The sequence below is a fragment of the Hemitrygon akajei genome, chromosome 6 (assembly GCF_048418815.1).
Source record: "Hemitrygon akajei chromosome 6, sHemAka1.3, whole genome shotgun sequence".
NCBI classification, from domain to species: domain Eukaryota; kingdom Metazoa; phylum Chordata; class Chondrichthyes; order Myliobatiformes; family Dasyatidae; genus Hemitrygon; species Hemitrygon akajei.
Window position 1 is genome coordinate 67,090,347 of NC_133129.1, and position 21,464 is coordinate 67,111,810.

Genomic DNA, 21,464 nt, shown 5'->3' on the forward strand with positions numbered 1-21,464 from the left:
GTATTCAGCTTTTATACTAACTCAGCAGAGCAAAGCATCATTTGGCACTATAATTATCAATACTTTTAAGTTCAAAAGTTGAAAGTAAAATTTATTATCAGAGTACATACTTAGCACCACATTCGACCCTCAGGCATACTTAGCAAATCCATAGAACAGTAACTGTAAACAGAATCAATGGATAACAGTCTGTGCAAATGCTGATATAAATAGCAATGAGTAACAAGCATGAAATAACAAGATAAAAGAGCCCTTAAATAAGTGTAGTTATCTCATTTTGTTCAAGGGCCGGATGGTTGACAGGTAGTAACTGATCTTGAAGCTGAGGCTCTTGTACCTTCTACCTGATGGCAGCAGCAAGAAAAGGACAGGTCTTCTGCGATAGTGACACCCAGGAATGTGAAGCTTCTGACCCTCTCCACCTTTGATCCTCTGATTACTGGGTCATGGACCTCTGGTTTCCCTCTTCTGAAGTCTAAACTCAGTCATTGGTTGTATTGACATTGAGTGAGAGGTGGTTGTTATTACCTCACTCAGCCAAATTTCCAATCTCCCTTCTGTATGCTGATTCATCATCATCGTTGATGCTGCCCATAACAGTGGTGTTATCAACAAACATGTATTTGGTGTTGGAGCTGTACTTACCCACACAGTCATAGGTGTAAAGCAAGTAGAACAGGGGGCGAAGTACATACCCCTGTGGTGCTTCTCTGCTGATAGAGATTGTGGAGGAAATGCTTTTTATGTAATTAGTAGTGCTTTTCAGTTGAAGTACTACTATATGTATTGTGATGGTGGTCATAATGTGTTCTACCATGAATTCAGTGGTGGTAGACATTCCAAGAGCATTTGGCAGAATTTGTTCAAAGCTAAAACTTAACCTTAGATGTAATTGATTGTATATTTTTGCTATGAAACAACAAACCAGTTTGCATTTGAGAGCAACATGCTGATTAAAATTTAGGTTATCAATTTGAAATTTCAGTAGTTTTTTAGGGCTGCTCAGACCTTTTGGAAACTGCCAGTATTTTCAGTTTTTAGTGAAACCGGATCAGCACTTTAACTATTGTACTATCTTCTTTTACTAAAAGGCATACTGAATGATGAAAAATATTGCTTTGTAGGACAAGAGACAATTATAATGATGACTAAGGACTTTGAGCCAGTCACTGAAGTCAAAATTCACCAGGATGAGTTTGGTGAAGGTAAGTGTAGTGCTGATTTTTAAAAATAAATTTGAATAACACTTTTTTCACTGTCCTTGTATAGACTATCAGCTGGTTGTGAATACTGTGTAACCTTTATTAAAGAGTGAACCATAGCATAGTTCTTTCAGAATACAGGTGCCCCCCGCTTTACAAATGTTCGCTTTATGCCACTTCGCTTTTACAAAGTCCTACATTAGTAACCTGTTTTCGCATTACAAAGAGGATTTTCGCTTTTACAGAAGTTTTTCTCATATAAATTAATGGTTCTTCGCTTTACGCCATTTCAGCTTAAGAAATGTTTCATAGGAACACTCAACCTTTGTAAAGTGGGGGGGGGGGGAGACACCTGTAATATAAAACTATTTTGTTAGAAGATGGTTTCAACCAACTTGTCCAGAATATATTTATTTTCTATCAGAAACCTACTGTAAATTATACAATATTCTCACATCATTAATTTGGAGTTGCATGCATACACAATGGTATTATAAAATTTTCTCTATATTGAGTTCCTAATCTCCCTGTTATATACTCTGAGTGGACAAATGTTATCAGAACAATAACAGCAGCCCACGTATCACTACTTAGTGGACCCATCCTCGTACCAATTCTTTAGCTCTTCCTCCCTTACCTCATAGATTTCTCTGTGTTATACATACAGTCCCAATTCTTCTTGACCCTAATACTTAAAAACAATTTATCTATTTGTGTTTTCTAAATGTCCTTAATTTTACAGAAATGCTGCACATCCTTTAAGTCTGATACTCCATCAAATCAACTGGAGAGCACTTGTAACTTGTTAGTGTTGACAGTATGAACATGATGATCTGAATGGTCATTTTCTTTTCTGTTTCTATGATATTTCAGTGAACTTGTGTCTGGAAATCCCCCTGTTCCACTTCTTCATATCTCTTCCACAGACAAAAACCTCCCAAACATTGTCAAAACTATGTGTGGCACTTGGTAATGTCATTCCGTACTCTCCCTTCTACAAAATATGCTCCCTGGCACAAAGATGCCAAAAGAAGATAATAAACTGAGAGTTTTAATTACTTTGTAAATATATCTTGCAAAAGGTAGAATAAAGTTATTTATTTGCAGCAAGCTGTTTGTTGTGTTGTACACTTGTCACTTCCTTACTTGCTTCAGGAAAGTTCATCACTGTTGGTTGGGGGAGAAAGGAGACCCAATTCCATGGAACTGAAGGTAAAGAAGCAGCTCTTCGTAAGCTAGTGGTGAGTATTATGACATAATTCACCATTGTTTATCCTTCTGTTGCTTGTTCATTGATGATGTCTCAAAGGTACATTTAATGTCAGAGAAATGTATACAATATACATCCTGAAATGCTTTTTCTTTGCAAACATCCACGAAAAACAGAGGAGTGTCTCAAAAGAATGAATGATAGTTAAATGTTAGAACCCTAAAGTCCCCCCCCAGATCCCCTCCCTCCCGCGTGTAAGCGGCAGCAAGCAACGTTCCCCCCTCCCCCTACCAGCAAAAAAAAAGTATGGGCACCCACCACCGAGCACTCAAGCATGAGCAAAGCACCAGCAAAGTCACAGACTTGCAGTACTCCAGACTACTTGTTCACCCAGTATTGGACATACCACAGGCTCTCTCTCCCTAATAAGGAAGAAAGAGATTTCTCTGTTTCACAGCGAGAGGGGAGACATAACAAACAACTTGCTGGTTTAAGATGTTAAAGGTCCATTGCGACACTTTTTCTGAGCTCTGTGCCCAAAGATCTCAGGTCTCTGGGCACACAGCCTTAGTCTTTCATCTCCCACGATACACTGATCCACCCGAGCACCGACCTTCGATCCACCTGTCTCCAGAGCCATGACATCTTGGCCCTCCAAAGACGAGCTGAGCTCTTAAGCCGTGCCCTTGGCATGACGAATAACGGCCATTCGTGAAACCCTGAGAGCAGATCCCATTCCCGCAAGAAACTGTAGTCAGCATGTAACTCCAGGTCATGGTCTTCAAAAGAACACTGAAAGGGAAAAATGGAGATATTAAAGATGGAAATACACCTGTTTTCAAAGGTGCAGGCAAAGGAGTCGTTGTTAGGCACCATTAATCCTCCTAAGTTCCTCAGGATGTGAGCTATTTCTTTTACATTGTCTAGATCTAAATTGGTTTCACTGTATGGATAAGTTCTGTAGAGAACCTAATTTGTGCTTCTGGTCTTTGAGAGTCAGATTGGTTCCAAATATTGGCCATTTTTCTATGTCCCTTAATAAATTGGCCTAATAAAATCTCTTAATCTCCTATATAAAATCAACAATAGATCTATTCTCAAGTACCTTTTATGAAACAATTTCTAAACTTTTAACACCTAATTGCACTCATTTTTAAACTGGAACCATTATTTATTGTACTCTACTTGCTGCGTTTTCTATTTTAACTGTAACAAATATCAAGGCTGGGAGATGTAGAGATTTGCATATGATTTAGTAATTCAGAATATAACACAGTTTTCATTCCTTGGCTTTTGCTCTGAATTCTGCTATGTAAATGCCGTAGTTCAACATGAGCAAGGCTTGGTGGTGGTGGTGTATGTATGTATGTGTGTGTGTGTGGGGTTTGGTTATGTTTCCATACCACAAACACTATAAATATTGACGTGAGTTCAGTATGTTGTTTTTTGAGTTGCATAAATTGCAGGTAGAGATCTACAGTGATGATTTAAAGATTTGGGTTAAAATTACAATGAAACTCTGGTGGTTTTGGAAAGGAACCATTGAGCACATCTACAAGGAACACTGCCACAAGAAAGCAGCATCCATCATCAAGGTCCTCCACCATCCGGGCCATGCTCTCTTCTGTCATTGGGAAGGAGGTTGAGGAGCTTTAGGTCCCATATCACCAAGTTCAGGAACAGTTACTTCCCTTCAACCACTAGGCTTCTGAATCAGGGTAAATAACTTCAGTCACCTCAAATAACTTCTCTCACCTCAACACCAAATTTATCACTGAACACAACCAATAGGCTCACTTTCAAAGACTCTACAGCTCTTGTTCTCAGTATTATTTATACATTTATTTATTTATGATTTGGGTTTTATTTTTGTGTTTGCACTGTTTGTCTTTTGCATATTGGTTGCTTGTCGGTTTTTGTGTGTACTTTTTCATTGATCCTATTGCCTTCTACTGTAAATGTCTGCAAGAAAATGAATCTCAGGGTAGTATATGGTAACATAATAAATTTACTTTGAACCTTGAAGTGGATATGGAGAAGCATACCCTTGTGATCTAAAGCTGAATTCAGGAGAGACTTCATTTAGAAAGTGGGAATATGGTGGCACTTGCTGCACCTAAAGTGATTCTGACTGGAGTCATGGAAACCTTTTCTGGAGCAGCTAAATTAGTAAATGAAAGAGAAAGGAATAGGACAATATTAAAACTAAAAAGCTTGGTGTTTCATTGGCATTTTTAATGATGTCTCAGTTCACTTTACTGCTGATTAAATGCAAGAACAATGATATACAGATTTGGTTGGATGAAGTAGAAGAAAAGTGGCTTAACACTGCCACAAATCATTGGGCTAAATGGTCTTTTTCTTTGTTATACATGATATGTAAGGTAATCCTTCCATTTTTAAGACCCATGTTTGAATCCAGTGAAACTTAGTTTTTACATCTTATGTGAAATAAACTGAGAATGTGTTTGAGAGCTTAACTTAGTAATTACTCAAAAAGGATCAAAACTTTTTAGGATAAAAGTTAATTCAATATCATTTAGTTGCTTTTGGCAATACAGTGAATTCCGGTTAATTGGGCCACTGGTTAATTAGGGCAGCCATTTATTTGGGACAACTGTTAAACAACAAAGAATAATTGAGAAAATAGCTGGGATTCCCTTCAGTTATTTGGACACTGTGCCATTTACTTGGGACAAGGGACTGTTGTCGAACAGCTTCTAACTAGTGTCAGTGGCGTGCACTTTCGTGGCCTTTAGATACTATGCCATGCTTACAGCAAGCAGGTTTTAAATAGCATGTTTTTGAAGTGAAAATGAAATAATTTCACTACTGCAACAAGTTAGGAACCATGAAAAATTGATAATCATCTTGAGTGATACAATGAAAATGAGGATTTGGAGGACATAATGATTGAAAACTTTGTATGCAGGCAGTCTGTTATCTGCAGTAGGTGTCTGTGCTTATTTTGTTCATTTACAGTCAGTCAAAAGAACACGGCAGGGTACACTGGATGAATTCTTCCATTAATAACTATTGGCAGCTGCTTAACTGGGCCAAAATGAACTAATCCCGATGTGTCCCAACTAAACTGAATCCATTGTATAAGTAGCAAAGCTGACTAGATAGTTCTTCAGTCGGCAGACATGCCAATGTTATTGACCCAGTCTGAGTTCTGTGGGACACAAATTCCTAACCATAATGATGAGAAACTGTACTGAACTCCTTGTCTGTGTTCCCATTTTACTAATTTAATTCTGTACCCCTTAATATTTCACCTTTTTCCTGTATTCTGCCTTGTCAAAATATTTCTGAATATTATATCAACTAAATTTGGCCTACCTATCAACACCAACACATCTGCCAACTTCGTTACAAGCCATTATCTTTTCTGAAGGAACCTGTTGATATGATGCTGTCCAACTAATCTGCTCATTTTTATTAAATATAAGGATCAAATGTTTTCCCCACCACATATTTTACAGTAGATAGCTAGAGCCTGGGGAGCATTAATGTACAGAGTGATTTTGGAGTGCAAGTCCACAGCTCCCTGAAATTGGCAACACAAATAGAGTGGTAAAGAAGCGGTAGAGCATGCTTGCCTTAATTGGTCGGAGCAGTGTGCATAAAAATTGGAATACTTTGTTAGGCCACGTTTGGTGCAGTGTGTTTAGTTCTGGTCATCACATTATAGGAAGAATGTTGAGGTTTTGGTGTTATTGGAAGGTGCAGAAGAGGTTCACCAGGATATTGCCTGGATTAGAGAACATTAGCCATGAGAGATTCAGCAAACTTGGATTGTTTCTCTGGAGCATCAAATACTGAGAGAAGATCTGACATCAGAATATAAAATTATGAGACTCAGAGTTTGGGTAGATATTCATTGTCTTTTTCCCCAGAGTGGAAATTGCAAAATCTAGAGAGTGCAAGTGTAAGATGAGAGGGTGAAAATGTAAATGAGGTCTGTGAGGCACTTATCATGATCAAAAGAAGGAAAGTGCAGCCAGGTTGTCTGATCTAACACATTTCTTAATTGGTACGATAGGAAGTTGAGCCAGCCCTTCCGTGGGATGATCATAAGTTCCGTGTGACCTGGCGAGGTGATGGACAGCTGTTTGCAGTTAGTGCCATTTGTCCATTGACAGGTATGTATCTGGCATCTACTTTAATAGATAAATATTTTTCTAAAGGCTAGTTTTGCCTAAATTTTTATGGCTAAAAATCAGTTTTGCATACTAATAGTGTAGCACTTGGATACATCTCTTTCTGTTACTTGTTTATGGAGCAGTAATTGGTGCAACCGTTTATCAGTTCCATTATTCAATCTTGACCTCAGGTGCTGGTTGTGTTGAGATTACAAATTGTTCCAGTGACAATTTGTGCTAGCTCTGATTTTGTTCTCTGGCCCAAAGATGGACAATCAGCCACTTACTTTACCTCTTAGTGTAGGTAAGTGGCAATAAAATCAAAGGAGTGAAAGGCAGGGATCTATTGATGGACATATGAGAGGGAAGTGAAGATAGGGGAATCAACTGATGGGATTTCTCTGTTGAGAACTTCCATAAATCCAATAGGTCTGATAGCCTTCTTTATCATAATAATGTTGATTTTCTGCAGTAGATGAGCTATTTTCCAGGGATTTTGTGAGATTCAGGATCAACTCTGAGGTAGATTATTTTAATCAGTTCATGGTATGTAGACAGTGTTGGCATGCAGTATAATTATCTATCCCCAGTTATCCTTGAGAAGGTAATGGCATGTTACCACCTCGAACATGTGTAGTGAAGGAGGTCCCACTGTGCTGTTAGATGGAGTTCCAGGATTTAGATGAAACATGAATAAAATGGCAACAAGTCAACAAGATGTACTGTAAAGCTGATTGGAGTGTGGTGGTGTTAATGTGCTCTTGCTGCTCATGTCCTGTGTGGCAGAGGTTATGGGTTGGCAGGTGAATTGAAGAAACTTTAAGAAGTTCCTATGGTGGATATTTACAGTTGGTTTAAGAGTGTTGGAAAAAGGAGTAACTAGTTAAGGTGATAAATGAACAACTAATGGATCGGATTCAGTTACTGAAAGGGGCAGTGACTGCAGGTAGAGTTCCCTGGGGGGCCTAAAGTGGGTGTGTTTCTATCAAAATCCCTTTCATGGGAAACTGAATTAATACATTAATGAGCCGGTCCATGGCAATGAACTGGAATATCCAAAACATCAGAAATCCTGTTATCATGCAGTATTCCATTGTAGACCTTCCTACCGTGCTGAAAGAATTCATCTGTAAATAATGAAACTGACACCCACATGGATATCTATTGACAACACGAGTGAATCTGCAAATGCTGGAAATAAATAAAAACACAAAATGCTGGCAGAACTCAGCAGGCCAGACAGCATCTATGGGGGGGGGGAACCCTCCTGATGAAGGGTTTCGGCCCGAAACGTCGTCACTACCTCCTCCCATAGATGCTGTCTGGCCTGATGAGTTCTGCCAGCATTTTGTGTTTTTATGGATATCTATTGACTAGTGTAATCTAAACATTTGACAGATATTCCCAAATTTGTTGCTATTGTGCATCTGAAATAAAACCATCATACAGTGGGATGTAGTGCTGTGTTGTGACAGCATGCATGCATTTAACAGAGACTTTCACAGATGAGAAACTTCTGATAACTGCTATTCATTTTGTGTGGTCTCAAACCTTCAATGGGGGCACACTTTTGCCTATCCTGCCTTTGATGAATTGGATGCAAGAATCTGCAATTGATGTTGGAATTTTGGAATAAAATCAACGCAATGCAGCAGATGTGTTGATCCAAACACTGATGCAGGAAAGTGGGCAATGCTTTTCATAATTTGCTGGCTGGCCTAACTTTCTAATGGAAGTTAGAGTGTTCAGTCTGTTACTGACAGCTGGAATTTTGCTCCTTGCGGATCCAGATTATTCTTCAGTACAAACTATATTGGATGCAATGCTCTTAATTCAGCTGTGAGCTAATTTGTTTAAACACTTCTTCACCCACTAGAGAATGGGTAAAGGTAGTTCAATGGCAAACAGCTCGAGCTACCACCATACAACTCCAGAAATGCTTTGTTTGATCCTGTCCTTGCATGCTGTTGGTGTGAAGCTTGCACTTTCTTCCTGTAAGCACACAGTGATCCAGTTTCCACCCACAGACATACTGGTAGGTCAAGTGGCTTCTATAAATAAGTGTATGTGAATGGTAGGAGAAGCAGAAGTTGAAGACCATGGGCAAGTAGTGTACAGTGAAATAAGTGAGGGAATAGGATTGATGGGAATACTCTGTGAGCCAAGATGTACTCATTGGGTTAAATGTTACAAGAAATGTGTATAATATCTTAGCCAACCCATGTTAAAGCATTTTGAAAATGGGAAAGAGTACAGATTCAGTAATGGCTAAGTGGAAAGCTTGCAGTAAACAATTTAAATTGATCGGCATGATTGATTTCTTTGGTTGAGTTATTCTCTGATCTTGGCAATTTACTTGAAAGTGTTTCGTCACCACACGAGACAATCATCAATGCGCTGTGAATTGTGGTGTGTCCTCTGCATGCTTGGCCTTTATTGAACATCATTTGGAAATTCATTTGTGATGTGGGAAGGAAATCTCGTCGCTTATTGCTTGTGTGACAAACTTTGTGCATTGTGGTCTAGAATTTGGCCCGCAAAATCATAAGTAGGATCAAGGTCTACGTGTTTGTTTACAGAATTGTTCACGGAAAACCATGCTTCTAGGAATTCTTTTGCATGTTGTGTGTTCACTTGCACCATGACTTCCACTGATGCCCAGTCGATTTTGTGCCCCCCTCAATCTTCATGGGTAGAGACTAGAGAGTTGGTCATGTGGCTTTACAGCCAGTTGATGGTCATCAATCCTTGTGGATAGTTTTCTCCCATTTGGCTGTTGTAATATTTGCTGCTGTCCCTGCACTGGATTTTGTATGCCACAAGCATTCAGAGGACACCCCACAATCAACAGCGTACTGATGATGTTTCCTTGCATGGTGTCGAAACATTTGCAAGTAAATTGCCAAGATTGGAGAGCAACTCAACCCAACCATCAACCACCTGAGCTACACATCTTCCAGATTGTTTCCATGATTGATTCTGTGTAGACAGGGCATTCTCCTCAAACAAAATTTAACATTTGAAAGTGGTTTCTATAACAGAGTAGCTAATTTGCACCTTGCAATTCAGTGCTCTTTTTTAGTAGTAATTACCCCCGAAGATCTTAGAGTCACTTTGAAGAAATAATTGCAGTGAAACTGAACTAACTTATTTATGTTGTTTTTATAAGGAGATAGGGGAAATTAATTTTAAATGAACCTGTTTAAGCTTTTATTGTGCCGTGTTTCACTCTGAAACTCAGTGCCTAAAACTATAAGGGATGAAGATTGATTGATACTTTTAAATGCCTGCTGAAAACCTACTTAATTAATCTGGCTTTTAACTAAATCTTTTTGTCGTTTATTTTCATGTTTGTTCTTTATCCTATTGAAAAGCACTTCGAACTACATCATTTGCATGAAACATACTCTATAAATACATTATTAATTGTCCATTGTCCTTCTGGATACTGACAGAAAAGCTATTTGCGTTGGACATTTTTCAACTTTTAATAATTTTGTCATCCATTGGTCTGTGGAATTTAAACATAGTTTTGTCCAATTTAAAGTAAATCTCATTACACAAGAGCAGCACGGAACTCTGGGTCAGGCAGTATCTATTGAGAGAAATGAACAGTCAGTGTTTTGGATTGAGATCATTCATCAGGACTGCTTTGACAAGGATTCCCCAACCACCACTAAGCAGCATTAATGAAGGTCTTAACCCAAAACATCACCTTTCAATTTTGCTTCATAGCTAATGTCTGACCTGCTGAGTTCCTCCAGTTCCTTTATGTGTTGCTGCAGTTTTTCAGCATCTGTAGTCTCTTGTGTCTCTACCCTTTATACAGGATCCAGAAAGCTGAGGATATGGAATAGAGAATGTGTGCTCCAATCAACCAGTGAACTTGTTAATGGCCTTGAGTCTGCCCTGTGCTGGAAGTGAGTAATATAAATTAAATCATGTCCTTCTGTTTTTTTTGGAAGTTTGTGTAGTAGTTGAGTGGGTAATATACCATCAAAATTGACATTTTAGAGCAGGTTCTTCTCTTTTCATATGGTGCTGCTGGTTTTAAATTAACACACGTTGTCAATGTTCACAATTGTATGTGTGCTGTAAGAGGTACTGTATATGTTTCCATATTTTTACTCCTGTTGTCATTTGGTGTCATTAACTATTTTCCTGATTTGGGAATGTTTTGGTAACAAGCAGATAGAGAATGTGCAAAATAAAATCTTGAGTCATTTGACTTCCCTTTTCTCCCCCCTCTTCTCCCATTGTTTCCCATTCACCATCATCCCAAAATCAGGTTAAACATGCATACTCACCTGATACTTTATTGTCAACTACAGTTCAAGTAATATGGTGGCCCCATGTGTAACATTAATTATATACAACTGTAATTTTGTAAATGAGAAGTAGTTGTATGTTAAATTGAAGCCAAATTTTATTTGCTGAAACTTGATTTCTCAAAGAACTTAAAAAAGATTATCTCAATGAAATATTAAAGAGAATTACAATTTGAAAGGCCTGTGAATTAAAATAACCATCAGGGATAAGTCATTTCAAATCTTTCAGTTTTATAAATCAAATTGGTTGTAATGATAAAAACTGAACCACAAAAATCAAGGCCAATGCTTCGAGTTTAGCACAGAAGAAGTTCTGCTTTGTCGGTTGAGCTTGTGTATGAGATGTTTTCTTCATTCTGATGTAGAAAATGACTACTGTTTTGGAAAAGTAGTTCTCCCCATTATGCTGTTTAATAGTTAGTCCTCAATCAAAGTCATTAAAGCAGGTAATCTGATCATTATCCCTTCATGGTTTATGAGACCATGATATAGTGAAACTTAGCAGTGCCTGTTTCCTAGTTCTAAAAATACTTCATTGGTGGTAAAGCACTTACCATGCTGGGGTTAAGAAAAGTGGCACATGAGGAATGCAACTAGCCTTTAGCAAAGATAGCCTTACACTTAAGTCAACTCAAATCAAGTTTATTATTACGTGCATAAGTACAAAGAGGTATATTACTTTATCAAACATATGCACATAACAATAACTTCAATTTGGTTGTTAATCAAAATCAAGAAAATGAGAAGTTGTTAAAGTGAAAATATTGCTTGCAGCAGCATCACAGGTACCTAGGTTCAGGCAACACAGCATTTAACACACCATTCAGCCATTTGGATTCATACCAATTCCAAGGAGAGTAATCTAATCAATCCCATTCCTCCCTATTCATTTTCCTGTAATTCTGCAACTTAATTCTTTCTCGTGCATGCCAGTCAACCCCTCTTTGACTCTATTTTGCCATTAGAGTTAATATACTATAATAAACCAAGCAGCAAATCTTTAGGATGGGGGAAGAAACTAGAGCATTCTTGAAGAGATTCACGTTGGCACAGAGAAATGTGCAAATTTGTACAGAACCTGAGGTCAGGATTGAACCTGGATCCCTGCAGCTGTGAGGTAGCAGTACCAGCTGTGTTACCACCATCCCAACCCTCAAGATTGTTTAATGTCATTTTCAGCACCCAAGTATAAAGGAAGACAAAGTAACTGTTACTCAAGATCTGATGCAGCATACAAAAATCGCAAATAATAATAAAAACACAATAATGAGAAAAACATTAATACGTAAGATAGCTTAGATATAATTGCATTACATAAAGTGACGCTAGGTGTAGGAGTGTCTCTTCATAAAGTGACTCTGCCTGGAAATGATAAAGTAGTTGTGGTGGGGTGGGTTACTGGGGAGAAGTGTTAATCAGCCTTACTGTTTGGGGAAAGTAACCGTTTTTGAGACTGTTGGCCCTGGTAGTCTCCTCCCTGACAGGAGTGGGATAGACCGTCCATGAACAAAGTGAGTGGGATCCTTCATTATCTTGCTGGCCGATTTCTGATACTTTATGTATGTCCTTGGTGATGGCTAGGCTGATAATGGTGATCTGTAGGGCAGTTTTGGTTACCCTTTGATAAACCTTCCTGTCTGCCACATTGCAGTTTCCATACCGTGCAGTGATGCAGCATGTTAGGATGCTTGCTACTGCGCACCTGTAGAAGTCCATGAGTATTGATGCGATAGTCTTGCTCTCTTCAGCCTCCTTAGAAAGTGGAGGCATTGGTGAGCTTTCTCTTGATTGAGTAAGATGTCTTCTGGGACCATGAGAGGTTTGCGAGGTGTGCATTCCTGTGGAGTTGTAATAAACTGACTGCAAAAGTTTTGCCATTCTCACTTACAGATATGACTCTGGCTGACTTGTGGCAGTCAGATGCTTCTGGTGTGGTATTATAAGCATTAGTTTCTTGTCATCATTTAGCTGTTGACCCAAATCACATAGGTTTTGTCTATGTGACCTATATGACCTTTTCATGGTTATGATATTAAAACAGAATATGTGAGGTACCATTGTAATCTTTTTTGTATTATGCTCCTTCCCTAGACCATCGGGCAGTTTAATTGCATCTACACAGCGAAAGCCTAACAAACATAATGTTGTATTCTTCGAACAGAATGGTTTACTGCATGGGGAATTTTCACTTCCTTTTGACAAAGACCAAGTTAAGGCAAGTACTGGATGGTATTTCATTCTCTTCCTACCAACCCCCACTTCTGCTTCCAGTTACAAGACCACATTCTTGTTCTTTATATTTGACCCCTGACTGCATGAGTGAGGTGAAAGCTGTATTTGCCTGCATAGTGAGAGTGAGTACTATTAAGTGAATACTATTCAGTGTTTCATTCTTTAATCCAGAGACACTAATCCCATTGTTTATTTATTCAGGTTAGCTAATTAACTATAAGATGTTTGCTGATAATCACTGCACCATTTAACGTGCAGGAGGCAACCAGGACTTGCATCAAACAGAATCTTATTTAGATAGATAGATAGATAGATACTTTATTCATCCCCATGGGGAAATTCAACATATACAATGGACCACCACAAATAGAGTGTGGGGTCGAACTTCTTTAACAAAAAATGTCTCCACAAGTTATAGCAAATATAACTAGTCAGAGCTATAGCAGCATTTCCTACTAAAAGTAGTGTTTCTTTATCAAAATGAGTGGTGAACAATTAAATTGATCTATATAAAATAAATCCCTGCAATTTACAGCAGTGAAATCACGAGGATAATTGACTGGAGGGTTATCCAATCTGCTCTGGACAAGAACTGAACATGCAGCTAACCAAGCATAGGTAAAAACTGAACATGTCACCACACAGTGGAATTGTACACAGGCCCTTGCCTGTGTTTTGAACTGCTTTGAATTCAGAGCACTTCAGATATTCTATTTGATTTATAACATTCAAAGATTTGAGACACCAAATCGTCAATGGTTAATTAATTCTCAGGCCTATTTGAACAAACTTCAAATTATTGTTCTGTTTGATACATTATTTGTGATAGTTTTTAAAGTTCTTTGAGAAAAAGGATTTTGAAAATAAAATATAGCTTTAATTTTCAATTGTTTTTCATTTACACAATTGCAGTTGGTATGTAGTTTATGTTTTTCACGTGAGAGATACAGTGCTAAGGGATTAGATGGGCAGAATTTAAGTGTTTTCAGAAAAGTTTTCTCAAGCAATATGTTATGTAGATTGACCTACTAGAAAGGAGGCTATGCCTAACCTTGGGAAAAATGAGGCTGAGGTGTCAGTGAGGGAGCACTTCGGGACCAGTGACCACAATTTGATTATTTTGAAATAGTAGTAGAAAAATTAGGACAGGTTCAAGTTAAAATTCGAAATTGGACAAGGCTAATTTTTATGGCATTAAGAGGAACTTGCAAAGGTTGATTGGAAGAAGAGGATTTCCATTGGTGAGATAAGAAGCTATCAGGTGTAACATGTTCCTGTTTGCGTGAAGGGCAAGATTAGAAAGAATAGGGAAAGCCTGCCTGCTGAGGAATTTTGAGGCTCTGGTATAGGCAGCTGAGATAAAGCAAATCCCTTAAGTGAGAAGGACATAGTACACTTAAGAAGGAAATCAGGAGGCTGAAAAGTGGACATGAGATATATCCTGGGTAGACAAGCTACAGCAGAATCTTAATAGAGACTATCCAGTTGGATAATGATTCACTCAAGATTTTTAGAACAGATCTAAGGAAACAAACTGCAATAATCATTAAAAATACGCCAGTTAACTAATCTACAGTGAATATAAAGCAGTCCCGTTCATTTCTAGAACTCGGAAAAAGTAAGATTATTTTTGATCTATGTAGAACTATAGTTAGGCAACATATTGTTCTGTGCACAATTCTCATTTCCACATTGTAAGGGGGATTTTAGCAGCCCTGAAAAACATACAAAAAGATTTGTAAGATTCTTGCAGAATTATCAGGGGAGACTGGGGCAAATTGTGCTCTTTTCTCTGGAGAGGTGTGAACCGAGAGAGGAACTCTTTAAAGTAATGAAGGGATTTGAAATGTGGTAAGAATAAAAACAAAATTATTGGGAATACTCAGCAGGCTTCTTTGGAGAGAGGAGCAGAGTTAACTTTTGAGGTTGGCACCCTGTCATCAGGATTTAGTAAAATTTTTAAAAATTGCTTTGTGATTCTCATTGAAAGCTATTGCCGTGAAATATTGACTCTTTCCAGCATTTTCTGCTCTTATTTCAGATTTCCACTATATTTCAGCATTTAGTTTCTTGACATAGTAAAGACATTTCCTTTTGCAAGCAACATCAGAATTAAGTATCATAACTTCGTACTAGGCATCAATACTAGTCAGCAGCTGGTGAGATTGTGAAACCTATCTGGCTCAACTACTTCCTGAGATATGTTTAAAGGGAAGCTGATACTTCAGGAAGAAAACAATGGAAGCTGGTGTGAAACAAAGAAAATAAAGAGGGTTCATTGAAAATATAATGGGTCTGTTGCTGTGCTGCAGATTCTATATAATGTTCAGCCACATAATCTTAAAAAGAAATGTTTGGATATTTTATTTGAAATATTTGATCTATCTTAATCATAGCTTATCTATGGAGGTGATTGCACAAAGAAGAAACAGCATGTAGAATGATCTTTGAATGAAAGATTGTTTTGCTATCAGTTGGCATATTTATCCAGCCTGTCTTTTGTTTCCAACAGGATTGAACAATGTACTTAGCAATGTATTGGAAGTATAGGTCTTTGCAAGCTGAAAGCTTCATGCATTATGTTTAATGTGTGTTGTCTATAGTATAGAGTACTTTGTTAACTGTGAGTGTTGATTATAGGTAAATGAGCTGCTCTGGAACAGTGAGTCTACTGTGCTGGCAGTTTGGCTGGAGGATTTAAAATCAGATGAAGGAAAAAATGAAGGCCGAAGTAATACATATGGTAATAAATTATCTCTATATCATTGCTTTTTGTTTGTTTTCTTCCCAAGTTATGAAAATCATGTGGCCAAAAAAACTACCCCAACTTTAATGTTTTTATTGCACTGATAAACAATATTGAGTTTCAACCAGTTAGTAAAGTGAAGGGTTTTCGACTCAAGATATTAACTGTTTCAACCGATTCTGCTGATCTGCCAAGTGTTCAGCATTTTCTGCTTTTGTTTCATTTCTCAGCATCTGTAATTTTTGATTGCTCAGACTGTAGAGCATAAAATAGAAATGTGGTTTAGAATCTCATTATGTGGGAAGAGATCATTCAATTTGCATTTTGTAAGGTATATCTAAATAATGTCAACACCCCCACCCCCCACTTGCTTTCTCTATAGCCCCACATAATTACTTTCTTCCCTTGAATGTAACTGTTAGGTCTGTTTCCAAGAAAGGATGTAAAGAGTGAAATAAGAAAGAGAAAGTGGGAACATGAGAAAGGGCTGGTAGCAAACAAAAGGGGAAAAGAGTCTGTATTGTTCATAGATCAAAAAGGAATCTCTGCAGAGGGCATAGCTGAGGAACTAATTGAGTATTATAAGTCATTCTTTACCAAAAAATGATGTTGGCTTTAGTCTCAGTAAAGGAGGATGTAGTTGAGATGCTTAATGGGTTAAAATGGATAATGTACTAGAGAGGCTAGCTGTACTTTTTGGATAAATTTCCTACTCCTGATGTGATGTAACCCAGAGCGCTGAGGAAAGTGTGGGAGGAAATTATATAGGCCCTGGCTATAATCTTCTGACTGTCTCATTAAACTAGTTTTTAGCTGAAGTAACAGGCAATGTTTCCCAGGAATCTGGTTAATATGGTATACAACCTTCCAGAAAGAAATTGATAAGGGCTGTGGTATAATCAATTTGTGATTGGCTAGGTTGCAAAAAACTTTAACCCAGCACTTAGATCAATTGCAGAGCTCTGAGATGCAGATGATTTGCAGGAGGCTAATCTGTAGGTACAGCAAATGATTTAGAGTGTTAACAGAACTTTATCATTTATTGGTAAAGAGGTTATGCTTCAGTTATATCAGACTTCAGTGAGCATTCACCTTTATTGTTGTGTACAGTATTTAATAAAAGGAGGTTGATGTGTTAGCAGTCTTCAGACAAGGTCTAGTAGACCACCTAGAATTGATAGGTTGATCATAAGGAAAGGTTGGACAGGTTAAAATTTTATCACTGGAGATTGGAAGAATAATTGTGGGTTTTGAATAAAAACGCACATGGAGAAAATGACTCGTGGAAAATCTAGAACCAGGAACACTAAGTAAAACATCTGTTCATGCTTTAAGACTTAAATTAAGCAAAAAAAATAATATTGAAGCATCATGAGTCTTTGGAAAGCTTTTTCTCAAGGCATATTGGAAGTACAGTCTGAATACTTTTTTAAGAACAGATCTAAAGGGGCAAAGGGGTGAAAGTTTACTGATAATAGCAGGGCATGCAGAACTGATGATGCAGTCATGTCAGCCATGAATATATCAAATTCAATGACCCTAGAGTATATATGTCAAACTCAAGGCCCGCGGGCCAAATCCGGCCCGCGGTGGAATTATCTTTGGCCCTCGAGATAATATCTAATTACTATTAAAGCTGGCCCCAGTAAGCGAAGCGCCTATGGCATATGATATGGCTAATGCTGAGTTTATTCAGGTACCAGGTTTTCAGGGTTTTTAGTGTTTATTCGGTTTTCCTGGTTTATTTCCTGAATATCATTATGAATAATAATATCATAAATGAATAATAATATCATAAATGAATAATAATATCATAAATGAATAATAAAAGGGAAAGACACAACAGAGCTCCGGGATAAAAAGTTGCTTTGTGAAATGGCATTTCTGTGTGACATCACGAGCCATCTCAATGCGCTCAACCTGCAGCTTCAGGGGCGGGGTCGTGTGATCACAGACATGTACGCTGCAGTGAGGGCTTTTAAAACCAAGCTGCACCTGTGGGAGACGCAGATGCAGCAAGAAAACTTGAGCCATTTTCCGTGTTGCCAAACTATGAAAGAGCAGGTTTCTACCGCAGTGTTCCCACATGCAAAGTTTGCTGAAAAACTTAGCATACTTGGTGCCGACTTCACACGGCGATTTGCCGACTTTGAAGCCCAAAAAAGCGGGATTGAACTGCTCAGTAATCCATTTGCAGCTGACGTGGAAAGCGCACCAACCAACATACAAATGGAGCTGATTGAACTCCAATGTAGTGACACACTCAAGGCAAAGTATGACTCGGTGGGCGCTGCACAGTTTCTACGTTTCATTCCCGACACAATGCCCCAGCTGCGTACCCAAGCTGCTCAAATGCTCTCTATGTTTGGCAGCACATATCTGTGTGAACAACTGTTCTCTTTGATGAAGATAAACGAAACATCACACAGGAGTCGTCTTTCTGATGAACACCTTCACTCAATTCTGAGGATTTCCTCAGCTCAGAGCCTGACTCCAAACATTGATGAACTTGCATCCAAGATGAGATGCCAAGTATCTGGCTTAGACTAGTGTGAATCACAGAGTGTTGGCCTGTGGAAAAATGTTTTCATTAGAAATTACTCCGGAAAAGCTGCAGATAAAGCCATAAGGAGAAATAAATGCAACTGATTTTTTATTTATTTAATGTTCAATGTTGTTTTTGTAGGCAATAACCTAAGCTTTGTTAGTTCCAGGTTAATATGTGTAATAAATTCATTTCAATAAGTTTTGCAATAAACTCTGAACCAGTCCGGCCCTCGACTTGTACCGATTTTTTAATTTTGGCCCACTGCGTATTTGAGTTTGACACCCCTGCACTAGAGTGTACTTTGACTCCCACTTATGTACATAGAGCTGGTATGTTTTCAATTGACCAAATGGCCTCCTTCCCTGAAGCAATTCTGCTTCTATTACCCTTTTAGGCAGTCCATCCTGGATCACAAAAAATTGCTGCATTTAAAAACCAAACTCTTCTCTAAGTACTGTTGAAATATGTACTCTAGTTATCCCTGTTGTTTACTCCACCTGACTTGTGAGACTGTATTTGCTGTCCATTTGATACAATATCACTGTATTCTTTTCAGCTCCCTGCCTTTAAAGTACTGTGTTGCTGAGGCATCACTGAAGTACTTGAGACAGGTGTCACACTTTCTGAATAGAAATGACTATACTTATCGCCATGATCACAGCAGTTAAAAATATTTTCTGGTTTTTTTTTATCTTATAGTTCAGTTGTGGACTGTAGAAAACTACCACTGGTACCTGAAGCAGAGTCTGCATTTTGGTTATGAATGCATTGTGTCCCTAATGTGGAATCCTGAGAGCCCTTATCAGCTCCATGTTCTCTGCAGCGGATGGTGTTACTACTCCTATAACTGGCATTGGACGACAGATAGAAGTAAAGGCGGTGACAGCAATGATTTTGCTAATATAGCTGTGATTAATGGAGGTAAAATATTTTGTATTTGAGGCTTGCATATCATGTCATGATGGTTTACATTGTTTCATTTCTATTAGTTTTTTTCATGTTTTATAGAGTCATAGAGAAATACAATACAGACACAGGCCCTTTAGCCCAATGAATACTTAACACCATCTGCATGAAAAAGTTGCCCCTCAGGTCTCTTTTAAATTTTTTCCCCCTCACTCTAAATCTAAGTCCCTGGGTTTTGAACTTCCATACCCTGGGTGGGTGGGGGGGGAACTCTTACAGTCCACCATATCTATGCCTCCATAATTTTAAACATTTCAATAAGGGTACCCTTCATTCTCCTACATTCCAGCGAATAAAGACCTCACCTGGCCAACCTTTCCCTTTAACTCAGACCCTCTAGTCCTGGCAAATCCTAAAATCATTGTAAATCTTTTATGCACTCTTTCTTATAACATGGTAACCAAAACAGTACGTAATACTCCCTAGTACAGTCTTATGCAACTGCAGTATAATGTCCTAAACACTTATTCGGTGCCCTGACTGATGAAGACCAGCATGCTGAATGTTTTTTCACCACCTTGTCTACTTGTGATGCAGTTTCCAACCCACTGTGCCTTTTTGTAAGAGCTCTTCAGTTAGTCCCACTTTCCTTGAAGGACCACAATTGTTCATCCAATTGCTCTTGTGCAACATTATTTTGTTTCCCACTTTAAGGCCTTATGTTATAGATGATAAAAGTGTTACTGCATAAACTATTTTTCATTACTACTAGCTGGTTTCCAGAAATGATTCTTTAATGAGAATCCAGGTTTATTCTTCCGTGTCACTGAATGAGTTCTGATCTGTGTAAAAGCATCATTTGCCTGCACTGAAAAACAGAAAATGCTAGAAAGTCTTAACTTCAGGCTTGATATGACAGAGACAGAAACTGGGCTGATGAATGGAGTGATTACAGAAAGCATAGAGGGAGATGCTGATTTCTTTAAAATGTCTTACTTCCTTTAAGAAGGCTTCCCCTGTACCTCATTTAATGGTGCTCTCAATCGTTCTCCTCCCAACCAGGGTAGCGTTTGCATTGGCCTGACCTCCACCTAGTGTGAGGGAATCTCCATTTAACAAATCACCCACAGCAATTCCTGCCACTTTCAGTGAGATTCCACTGCTAGTCATATCTTCCTCCTTTCAGCATTCTGAAGGGATGATTCTTTCTGTGACTACCTTAATCAACAGCTTCCTGTCGGTGAAACAGCGATTCAGTTCTACACCTTTCATATGTGAAACATCTTTCAATTTCACATATTATATTGATGCTCTTGATGTTGCAGTCAATGTATTGGGGAAAACAAATACAGATTGGGCAATCACTTTGTAGAACAAGGCAACCCTGAGCTGCTAGTCATCTGTCCCTTTAGTTCCCTGTCTTCTGCTCCAACATTTCGCCAGCAGTCCCAATGTTAGCTCAGGGCAGCATCTCTTCATACATCTAGATGTGATGTAGTCCTCAAGGCTTAATTTAACAATTTCGGGTAACAGTCCCACCTCTCTGTGCACAGATACACAGAGTTTCTATTTCTCTGCTGGTTTATAAATTATTATTGCCTTGATGGTTTTGTTCTGCACCTTATCACATATATTCCCTTTAATCTCTACCCTTCCTTTCTCTGTAGTTTAACACATACTCCAATTCTGATGAAGAGTTGGTATTCAGAAGTGTGACGGTGTATCTCAGCACTGGTGCTGCTGGACTTGCTGACTGCTTCCAGCTTTTTTGGTTTTTGTTAACGATTTACAGCATCTGCAGTTTTTTCCTCTCCAGTTACTACTTGTCTCCTGGAAAAATGAAATCTGGGCATGTTTCCACCTTCTCTTTGGTCACCAGTAAAAGTTTACAACAAAGATGAAATTTGTCTGGAGCATCACAGGCGCAATATATTGCACTTACAAATTGTCAGAACAAACACAAGCTGATTCTCAAGCAAAGCTAAAGTTACACCAATTAATGCAGCAAATGTTATGCAAACAGCATGTGGTAGGCTTCATGTTCTGCTGAGAATGTTATCCACACCATCCTTCTCCAGCTTCTATGTTCTGAATTCTGAAATGACCTGCTCTACTTCCTTCTTTTCCTGCTGACCAAGCCTCTGAAC

General features: G+C 38.4%; 1 protein-coding gene across 2 annotated transcripts in view; it reads left to right on the plus strand.

Moving 5' to 3' along the window:
* Positions 1-21,464, plus strand: part of elp1 (elongator acetyltransferase complex subunit 1) — an 89,704-nt gene that overhangs the window by 19,732 nt on the left and 48,508 nt on the right. For both annotated transcript variants that reach the window (XM_073048555.1, XM_073048556.1), the window contains 7 exons: positions 1,125-1,205; positions 2,358-2,443; positions 6,458-6,557; positions 10,387-10,477; positions 12,977-13,100; positions 15,758-15,860; positions 19,111-19,332. In XM_073048555.1, the coding sequence (XP_072904656.1) occupies positions 1,125-1,205; positions 2,358-2,443; positions 6,458-6,557; positions 10,387-10,477; positions 12,977-13,100; positions 15,758-15,860; positions 19,111-19,332 (807 nt within the window). The remainder of the gene's footprint in view (positions 1-1,124; positions 1,206-2,357; positions 2,444-6,457; positions 6,558-10,386; positions 10,478-12,976; positions 13,101-15,757; positions 15,861-19,110; positions 19,333-21,464) is intronic.